At 41.5% G+C, this 11168-nt stretch overlaps 1 protein-coding gene across 1 annotated transcript; it reads right to left on the reverse strand.

Moving 5' to 3' along the window:
• Positions 1–3828: 3828 nt before the first annotated feature.
• On the reverse strand, positions 3829–11056 carry LOC125529163 (kinesin-like protein KIN-12A). Its single transcript, XM_048693570.1, has 16 exons — positions 11012–11056; positions 10764–10925; positions 9910–9993; positions 9693–9815; positions 9553–9612; positions 9411–9464; positions 9242–9337; positions 8444–8539; positions 7400–7545; positions 6992–7141; positions 6778–6907; positions 6011–6691; positions 5837–5935; positions 5612–5764; positions 4781–5512; positions 3829–4411 (listed from the first exon to the last, which is right to left on the reverse strand). Exons 2-16 carry the CDS (start codon positions 10836–10838, stop codon positions 4091–4093), a joined length of 3000 nt encoding a protein of 999 aa, XP_048549527.1. The 5' UTR covers positions 10839–10925; positions 11012–11056; the 3' UTR covers positions 3829–4090.
• Positions 11057–11168: the final 112 nt, after the last annotated feature.

Genomic DNA, 11168 nt, shown 5'->3' on the forward strand with positions numbered 1-11168 from the left:
GCCGTACGTTCGGTACTTGATCGGTCGGATCGTGAAGACGTACGACTACATCAACCGTGTTGTGCTAATGCTTCTGCTTTCGGTCTATGAGTGTACGTGGACAACACTCTCCCCTCTCGTTGCTATGCATCACCATGATCTTGTGTGTGCGTAGGAAATTTTTTAAAATTACTACATTCCCCAACACTAACCCCTTGTGTCGGTGGCAACTACTTCACCTTCCTGTGACCCTCGACGTTCAGGAAATTTTCCATGCCTTTACTTTTTGGTCCTTGGAGATGGCAACACATCTCATTTCTAAACAGACAAGTGGATCGAAGGCAAGTCCATCTCAAAGCTTTCACCGTTATTTTCCTCCTTGTTCCACACTGACGGCGAAAATCATGTTTTGTTCGGGAAAGTCTCCATCTCCGCTCCTATATCCAAGACATCCAATGTGTGTTCGATCATGCGGCCATGGTGAAATACATCGAGCTATGGGGCCATCTCTGTCACTTCCCACTCTCTGGCGACCCTCACAGGCTTGTATGGCGTTGGACAGTCTCCGGTGTTTACTCACCAGGTCCTCCTACGATGTCTTATTCTTGGGCTCTAGTGCAGCTTCGGTTTTGCAGCTCACTTGGAAGACATGGGCACCGCTATGGGCCAAGGTTTTCATTTGTCTTGTTGTCCTGGATGGTGGACAGGCTCGCTCGCCGTGGTCTACCCCATGTCGATCACTACGTGCTCTATGACGAGGCCCCCGAGGACATGCAGCACATCCTCATTGGATGCTCATTTTATGGGCAAGTTTGGCTTGAGATCTTTTTTGATGTCGATCCACCGCACGTGCAACCATTCCAGATTTAGCCGTCGGGCGTTTCTGCCCGGGGCCTCGAGTGTGCCGCAGAAGGGGTTGTTCTCGCTTCTGGTTCTTACCGTCTGGTGCCTATGAAAGCACCGCAATGGGTGTCTTTGACGATCATCGATCGTTTGTTCTTCATCTGGTTCAGATAATCCAAGAGGATGCACGGCTATGGGTTCGAGTCGGCGCCAAAAGGTTAGATAGATTGCTTCATGAGATGTTGTCTTAGTGTTAATTGAGGATGGAGCACCCCTTGACTGTTCTACTCTACGCTCACTACCATGCCGCCTTACATGGTCTTGTCAGTTGTAGCCCTATGACTATTTTATTTTCTACCATTCTATACCTAATACTAACGGGAATAATTTATTGGCGAGATTTTGTAAAAAAATTGCTTATTCAAAAAATATTTGAAAATTTAAAAATAAATGTTCAAAAAATGTTCATGATTTTTAAAAAAATCGTGTATTAACAAAGTAATGAAATTAAACAAAATCTCACCAATTCAAAAGATGTTCATGAATGGAAAAATATTCTAAAAATTAAAAATTGTTCATGACATTCAAAATAGTTTATTCATTCATAAAATGTTCACCGATTCATAAAATGATCATGCATTTCAAAATATGTTTGTTAAATCAAAAAATTGTTTGTTAAATCAAAACAATGTTCGTGAATTTCAAAACTATTCCACCAATTTCTAGAAAAATGTCGCCAATTCTAGAAATGATCGCCGATTTAAGAAAATTGTTTAAAAAATATACGCAATTCAAAAAAATTGCAAATCATATAAAATGTTCTTGATTTTAGGAAATGTTTGAAAAAATTTAAGTGTTCACGAGTTTGAAAGATGTCCATGATTTCAAGCATGTGCATGAACTTACAAAAATGTTCATGATTTCACAAAAGTGAGATTGATTGTGTTTCTCAGTGATGCAGCAAAATGTGGTCATGGCTATTGGAGATTATGAAGAAAAAAATCTCCATTTCAATGTATGTACAGGCCCTTTTGCTAGTATCTATCAACGGGAAGATACACAATTTTGGGTGTTCACGAAAAAAAAAAGTTCATGCCTTTGCTTGGGGAAATATCTAGTGCACCCAGCCATCTTGTGCTACCTATGCACCTAGTTAATAAAATCCAGTTTATGAATGTCAAAAAATTAAGAACAAAAAGTATATTGTACTAGCAACAAGAATTTGTCTTGCTACAAAATTAGAGATTCAAATTGAAAACACAGCATTAGAAAACAAAAAGGACAAATTCACCGATGATGTAGAAAATGGGCTGAATTCAAGGCCCGGGTTAAATTAGGTACTATTCACATCATGATTTTTCTTTTTTGTCTAACTATGTTGGTTGAATTTGAATCTAAAATTTTATACTATGGTAGATATGTGTCATACTTGAACTCCCACAAAATTTCATAATTTTTCAATGTTTATAAAAGTGGTATACGGAGATCGGTGCACCGGTAGCACCAAATTCACCGTTGCACCAGATACGTCCCGCCTTTGCTGGTGGGGGAAAATATCTGGTGCACCGGAGCTTGTGGTGCTACCGGTGCACCGAACTCACATTTTATTTTTAAAATATTCAAAAAATTCTAAAAAATAGCACACTCACACAACATCAATATAGGGTGACACAAAATTTCAAGTCAAAAAACAAAAATAAAAAAAATCAACACTAAATAGTACATAACATAATTTGGGCTTTAGATTTGACCCATTATGACACTGATAAACTAGTCATTTTTGTATCTCAAAAAATATTTTTAATTTAATACTAAATTTTGCGATATCATAAATTATTGTTACGGTAATATGTTAGATTTTTTCATATTTAGAAAAATATTTTATGGCATTCGGTGCACCGATAGCACCACAAGATGCACGGAATACATTACCTTGCTGCTGGTGGTGGCGCTGAGAAGGTTGGCGCAGCCATAACTGACGATGCTCGAGCAGCTAACGACCGCGCGACCTGTAGCGGCACAGACGGCACGGGCCACGACACACTACACGCCCAACGGCGTGCATGCATCTCGATCGACATTATCCCCGGCCGACCACACACGCCGAACCAGAAATACCTGGGTATTACTTCAAAAAAAGGTACCTGGGTATTTTTTTTTCATTATTGTCGAGAAGCGGATCGATGCGAAATACCACGATCCAAACGTGAACGCCATCCCCTCAAAAAAAAAAAACGTGAACGCCATGGCTAAACTAAGTAGAGAAAAACGAGACTACCGCGTGGCATAGTCAAGCACGGGACAAGCACAATGTCAGAGAGAAGAAAAAAAGGCATAAGCTCTTGTCAGGAGTTGCAACGAGTACAGCTTGCAGCATTAGGGCATGTACAATGCATAGCTTCAAGGTGATCCCTCGCATGCCATATAGGATCGGATATGACGTAAAGTAGGTTCGGATAGGGAAGCGGGATCTTCTTTAGGAGACGGGTGCTTAAACAAAAAAAGTATGGTCCGATGACAAAAGCTGAAAAGGTTGAGTGAAAAGTAAAAATGCATGTGTACTAGACTTTTTATTTTCTATTTCTTAATGAGGCCCACTAGTGATAGCTTGCATTGGAGAGAAAAAGTTAATGTAGATGCCTTAAATTACTTTTTGTCATGGGACATATGTATCCATATGCCACCATTGTACATGCCCTTATACTCATTGGTAAAAGATTGCGGCTACAAACGAGACCATGGCTTTTGTAAGGCTGGTCATAATAAGAGTATCATAAGTAGTATCATGCATGCCAACTAGGCAAATTTAATGGGATGGCATAGAATTAAATGAAGAAAGAGAGGGTTGAGTACCATATCATGACACCATATCATATTAAATGTTGTGCTACTATGTGTCATGCATGCTAATAAATGAAGTCATTTATAATACTAACTTATGATACTATGCACTACGAATGTAGTATCATACTTTAGTATTATATGCATGATACTAATATATGGTACTTACCATTACAACCAGCCTAATGTAGAGCGCCGCTGTCCATCGTAATATACAAGGGAGAATAATAGTACACTTGAAGAATCTGCAATGACAACGCCACACACACACACACGGCCGGTCGGTGAAGAGAAACGCGTCCTTGGCCCTCTGATCTGATGCTTACAAGGTGTACAACATACTACTGCCACTGACCCTTTTCTCCCAAGGTACAGACTACAGAGAGAGAGAGAGAGAGAGAGAGAGAGATAAACGGTGACGTCGTCATCAGATGTTGCATCTGTCGTATCCGGAGAACCACGAATTGAGGTCGGTGCTCTTGGTGACCTCCAGTGATCCCTGCTGGTGTATGGCGTCCAACTCCCCCCTCCATTGCTGATCATCACCAGGGCTACCACCAACCGAGTCATACCTGGGTGCAGAGTCGAGATTGCTGGATGCGGCAGGCAGAGGTGTAGCATCGTTGTGCTTGGAGTACTCTGTCAGGCGTTGATTTAGCGCGACGATTTCATGGTCGTAGTTCTTCTTTAAGTTGTCAATCTCCTGATAGGCTTTCTCCGTCTCCTGCTCTGCTAACAAGGCTCGGTTCTGCAACACACACACATTGTTTTACCACAACAGAAAAACGTACTCTCCTCAATAAACTACATAATATTCTCTGCCAAAAAAAGTATATAATACATACAGCACACTAGCAAACTCAACAACCATGTAACCATCAGCCCAGTTAAACCGCTGTATTAGCACTTTCAATGTGTGTTTTCATCCATAGGTTTGGTGACATTCCAAATTCCCGATTTTGTGAACTATGTTATAAATCTGCAGCTATCTAGATCTAGTACATTCCATGCATCCTGTTGTTATGTCTAACGAAATGGTCCATCAACAACAGAAATGGTGTAACTTTCAAAAACAACAGAAATGGTGTAAGATATGAGCAACCCAGGAAATTCATACCTGGGCAACTGTTGTCGCTTCCTCGGCCTCCTTCAGTCGTACCAGCAATTCACCAGCAGCTTGAACAGCCTCAGCTGTATCCTTCCGCTGGTCGTGAAGGCTTTTATTTTCTGCTCTCAGAAAAGATATTTCGGCACCAAGGGAGTTGAGGAACCGTAGTTCGACTCCTTTGACACCAGCTTTTGCAGCCCTCATCTTCACATCTTCAACCCCATCAAGGATCTTTCTGTGCATTGCATGCAAACCAATATGCCTCTCTTCAAGGTCAGCATATTGTTCCAAGATTCTAGTATATCCCTGCATCGCTGTTTGCAATGCTTCCTTCGATTCCTCTGAGCATTTTTTCTCTGACTCCAATTCCGACCGCAACCTTCCAACAAGAGATTTGTTTGCTTCAAGGTCAGCCCTGAGCTCGTCCATGAGAGCAATCCATTTACTCTCAGCTCCAGCATAATCAGCAGCTTCCGCAATGTTAGCATCACCATCATCATCTTTTGTCCCAGGCGAAGGATTAGCACTCTGATGCAATTGCAGTGGAGGCCACAGCCTGCGAAGCGATGCAGAAGATGAAAGCATATAATGCAACTGACTCTTCAGATGATGTATCTCTTCCTGTAAAACCTCTTTCTCATCCATGTAATTCCTGCACAAGTCCAATTCCCGCTGGAGTGCCTTCACCTCAATTTCAGCACGTAGGACTTCAGGGTGGTTGTCATATTTCTTTTGGAGGATCTGCACTTGTCGGATCAAGGATATTAGCTCGCAAGTAATAAGAATAAAAAGAAAGTATTGTCTATTTATATAGTACAAGAACTATAGATTTCAGACAACCTTGTGCTCATTCATAAGAGAAAGATACTCCTCATGTATAAATTCATCTGTCGGTAAAGTTCCATCCATCAAGCTTTCAAGCCTAGCAATCTTGCCTTCCATTGTTTGTGCAATTACAGCATTGCATTCTCGCTCATGCTTGTACTGTTGCACCTAGAATATCAGAATGGTCAGGGGGGCCAGAAAATAGTTTCTTGTTTCCGAGGAGAGAAGAAAAACACTCACCAAACGATTTAGCTGTTGAATTTCTACAGCTTGCTTCGCGCACTGTTCATCACGTGCCATTTCTCGCCTGATTGATCCAGCCAGGACCTTCTCCACAGCCTATACAGACATAATTTAAAAATAAAGCTCTAGCTAGTTTAACCAACTGGTGAACTTACTTTTGTGTGAACTTACTTTGAGAATCTGCTGCTGCTTTAGGCCATCAGATGGTACTGCTCCATCAGCTGGTACCAATTGCAGATCTCTGCAAGCATCAGGATCCTTGCTCTCATTTGAAGAAATCTCAACTACACAAGAAGGAACTAGAGCCAGAATGTTATCTCTTGCTTGAGATTCTTCAGGATCAGTCTGGGTCGAGACATCAACCTTGCAAGGCAGAACATCCCTAATTCTAGCATTTAACCCAACTGAGGCTCTCCTCCATGCACCGTTGTTTTGGTGACTTTCAATGACTTGAAGTCCTCTCTGTATACTGGCAGCGAGATTTAGGTTACATCTGTCTTCTCCAAGTTTATTAGCATCAGAACAAGACCTTTTGGTAGGCATCAAAATTTTATCTCCATCAAACGCATCAACATGTGAAAAACCAGCATTTGTCGCCTCTGAAGCTGGGAGCCTTTTGAAACCAATATCTCCAGCAAGGGCTATTACCATATCAGGATTACTGGGCTTCTCAACATCATTCTCATCTATCTCCATCTCTTCATCGCTGTCTTCTTTGATAGCCTGGAATGTCGTAGGACGATTCAAGCTCATTTTTAGCAGATGCAAACTGCGCCTAGCATTCCAACCAGTAGAAAAGCTGCCATTGCCTCCTTCAGAGCCTCCATTAGATTTCATTCTGTGGAGTTCATCCTGCAACATAACATTAGCGGTGAAACTTGAGTCAAAGAGAGAAACATTATGGAGAAATTGTGCTTTCAATATTAACGCAATAGAACCTTCAGGTGTCTGATCTGCTCATGCAGTGCATTGACATCGTCCTCTTTTTGTTCATTAACAACTGCATTGTTTTTTATAGCTTTAGCGCGTTGAGCAAACCTTAGAGTGCTTAAGGTTTCATTCTTACATCTGTATAGGAACACAGAAAGTATGGTGAGGAAACAACATCAGAATAGCACAAAAAGAAGACTTCTGGTTCAACTTGGGTAATACCTTTCTGACGGCGAAACAGCACAAATCATTGCAAGCATTGCATTACCACCCAGGGATTCTTGTAATAGAAATGTCAACTTTGAATCGCGATATGGAACGTGCCTTTGTTTTCCAGATTGTGAAATTTCTGCTAGTATATTAATCAAGTTTCTGCAGTGACGAAAAACATATTGATCAGAACCTCAATTCCACACCTATTAGCACATCATGACAAAATGTGCAAGGTGATTCTTTTGGTACAGTGATTAATCAGATCTATCTACTCTGCTAAAGTACACCAAGTAGTCCAAGTCTAGCCAAAAAAAAGGTCCCACAAATACACCAACATAGATTATGCCAAGAACAAGCAACTAGCAAAGACCTGACATAAATTCTTTAACTTCGCTATTAAAATAAACAGAAGCTTACCCAAGCGCTGAAAGTGACCGATTTATATTTCCTGCTTCCTTTAGGCGATCCCCAGCTGCATGGGTCAGCTTTTGCCGCTCAGATCCAGCAAGATCTACTAAATTTATCCTGCTTACTCTAATGCTGTTTGAGCCATCTTCAAGATTCTATAGAACAATAACAAACCATTAATGAATTAACAGATGTATCTAAACTGAAACTAGCAATGATTGAAGATAATAATTATTGGGAATTAGTTTGTGGATAACCATTTTACATTCTAGTTCTAAATAAGTTCGTCCATCACCACCTTGTTACTCTCTTATGTTTGTACCAGAACTGAGACCTCCATTTACACATTTTGTAGAACTTTACATCTTGCATTATGCAAACAGCAGCAACCAGCAGGCACCAAAAGGAGGAAAAGAAATGCCAAAGGAAGCAGCTGTGGTATAGTGTGTCCCAAGATAATTGATCCTATTCATAAAATAGAACAGAATGCAAGCTTGAGCAGAATGATTTCTTTTTCCACACCTTTTAGAGCTATGCCTTAAGGAACCTTTCAGTATTCCATATGTGAAACATCAGAAGGAACTTCTAAAACCTAAAGGAGATCCAGTAATATATGTCAAGGTATATGCAAACATTGGAGAAAGTGCAATGTGCCTTCAACCTATCATGGAGCACACAGGCCTCACCATTTGGTGCATACATTTGCTGAAATGGAATAAACAACATCTAGACCAGGACATAGCTGAGCGGCAAACGCGGAAACAGGACAATTTATACTAATAGAAGCACCACAAGTGAAGCTAAGAGCGTCACCATCGAATAGACATGAACACTTACTGCAGGTAAAATAATTGCACCCCACAGGTATGATTACTGAAAATATAATGTAATAAGCCCAAATTCAACGACTACCTTCGATTCGGATTTTCACAGATTTAAAGACACAATCAGAACATCAAAAGTCAGGAATATTTACTGCAGGTTAAATAATTGCATCTCACAGGTATGACCAATGAAACAATAATGTAACACAAGGCCCGCTTCAACAACTACCTTTGATTCAGATTTGATGACACATGTAAAAACACAATGAGAGCGTGAACTATCTGCATTCGCACTTGTTGACCCTGTTCTCCGGTTCGCCAATCCCTGCACGAAGTTCAAAATTAAACTAAGGCATATGATGATGTATATGCATGGGTTACTGGAAAATATCAATCTGATGAAATAAGCGTCCAACTACTGTGATCAGATTTGCAGCAACAAGAGGGCGCATCATCTGTAGATGAAATATTTGCAAGAAAAATATCTTCCAACAGAGTAATAAGCCTCTCCGGTCTTCACTATTCACATCAAAGGAATTTGAGAACAGGCAAAAAGCATTTGCACATACTTTCATTATGAGGAGAAGAACAATAGATACAAGAGTTTGGACCAGGACAATTAGCGCTCAACAATTCCACACATAGACAACAAAGGACCAACATCTGACACAGATCTAAGTCCTACTACTCACAGTGACTCACTCAACAGCCCCAACTTTGGGTGGGACCATGGTAGGCATGCCTCCAGCACGGAATAAACTATCCACATAATTGACACAGAAAGTATATCACCAGATGCAAGATTAGGACAAACAAATGCAAGATGTAATATATGAAGGAAACACAGTTTAAGCAGTTAAGCTCGGAATGCTGGTAAAACTACAATGAGGTTCAAAATCATATTTGAGAGTGATAAGTACCCGACAGCTCCTTTTGAAATTATGGTCAAATACTGATCACCACAAATATACGAGAGCAAATGCATATCAGGAAGTAAGTAGTTATCAATATCGTGATGCACACAAACCTTCACCAATAGCTGAGTTACATCTTTCATAGTGAAAACGAACTCCTTTGTCAACGATTCAACATAAACACAAGCAGTTTTAACATCCTCTCTTATCTGCCAATGAATAGGTCGTATTAGTAAAAAAAAAGTGAAAAAACTGCTACCGTATTTCGCAATTTGTTTTCACCTGAAGATTTTTTTGCATGGGATCTAGCAAATCAGTTATCTGTTCGTTGTAGATCTGCACGTATTAATCAACATGGATCAGATTTTCTATCGCCGATAAAAATAACTACAAATATGTTATAGATACTAAGCATGGAAATTGCCTCGAGAAAAGAGCAGGTGCAATTGTAAATTAGTTCTTTGTCTTTGTGTTTCCCTTGTTCCTGCAGATGTAAGAGCAAGTTAAGCTTCAAGTAGGAAAACTTTGAAACATAAAAAACAGCTAGGAAATCCGTTGAGTTACTTCTTTAATCCGGGAGAACAACTGCTCAAAAACACGGGGTGTCAGTCCCCTCTCGCAGCCCATCGAGTCTCCTGAAATTGCAGAGAGAGGTCCCCACATTGTGTATGTCTTTCCACTCCCAGTCTTTCCATGATCAAATGAAAACGAGAGCTTACTTAGCATGTTCCGAATAGCTAGTTATAAGTAGATTTATAAATGTTAAACTTATGTAAGTCACCTGGCCATAGGCAAATATAGAGCTGTTGAACCCTGACAAGCAATTCTCGACGAGCGGTTGCCCAACAAGCTTGAATAGATCTTCCTATGAATTCCAGGGAAAAAAGAACTTCAGGGCACCAAACAACAATGCTGTAATCAAACCATTAACTAGGAAAACAACACAGTAACTTAACCAGTAACCAGTATGATCTCCCAAGCAAAAAATCCAGAAAAGTACGCAAACTAAATTTGACAAAGCACCCCCATAAAAAAAACTTACACAATTGTAACTTCAATACAGAAAGCACAACATATGGAAACTATTTAATGCGGTAACAAGTAAGCATAGCATAGTAATTTCCACTAGAACCACACCGAGACCCTGACCTGATATGTGCTGGCTAAATCACGCTAAAGACATTCTAAAACCGCCGAATAACTAAAAAATCAGCTCATATTCACCAACAAAATGACCAAACCAATTATTCCCTCCGTCCCAAAATTCTTGTCTTAGATTAGTCTAGATACAAATGTATCTAATACTAAAACGTGACTTGATACATCCGTATTTAGACAAATTTAAGACAAGAATTTTGGGACGGAGGGAGTACATCATTGTGCTGTCAAGTACTATCGACTATCTCAAATCTCACTGTTATTCATAAGCATCGCAGGCCAGGGAATGGAACCCTTTTCCAGTACAATCCCAGAGTATAGCACATGTTAGCATAAGAGTCGAAGCTAATCTGTAACCGCGAATGTGCCAAACCCATTGAAAACCACCAAAAATTTAGCTAACCCCTCAGCCAAAAGAGCCCACAAAACCTTCCCAAGGCAGAGCCTCTAAGCCACAGATTTCACCCCCAACCTCACCTGCGTAGACGCTGCGTCGGCGACCGCGTCGAACGTGAAGTCCTGCCCCTGGATCGCGACAGAGTTGGTCGCCATCTTGCGAACGCACGCGTCGGGGCCCCGCCCATCCTCCCCAGCCTCCTCCCCCTCCACCGAGCACGGGGGGCGTATCCTGACGACCACCTGTCACCAAACCACGCGAAACCCCGGCGTTAAACCAGATCTAGCGCCCCGCCAAATCCCGACAGCCCGCAAACCCTAGAGCGTACCTGGACCCCGGAGTCGGACGCGGCAGCGGCCTCCGGCGGCGGGCCCCGGGCCCCCGGAGCGGGCCGGGGCGGCGGCCTCCGGCGGCGGGCCCACGGCGGCCCTCGCGGGGGAGACGTCGAGCTTCGGCTTGAGGGGGTTCGACGACGGGGGTCGCGG

Source organism: Triticum urartu, unplaced genomic scaffold, assembly GCF_003073215.2.
Source record: "Triticum urartu cultivar G1812 unplaced genomic scaffold, Tu2.1 TuUngrouped_contig_5395, whole genome shotgun sequence".
Classification (NCBI taxonomy): domain Eukaryota; kingdom Viridiplantae; phylum Streptophyta; class Magnoliopsida; order Poales; family Poaceae; genus Triticum; species Triticum urartu.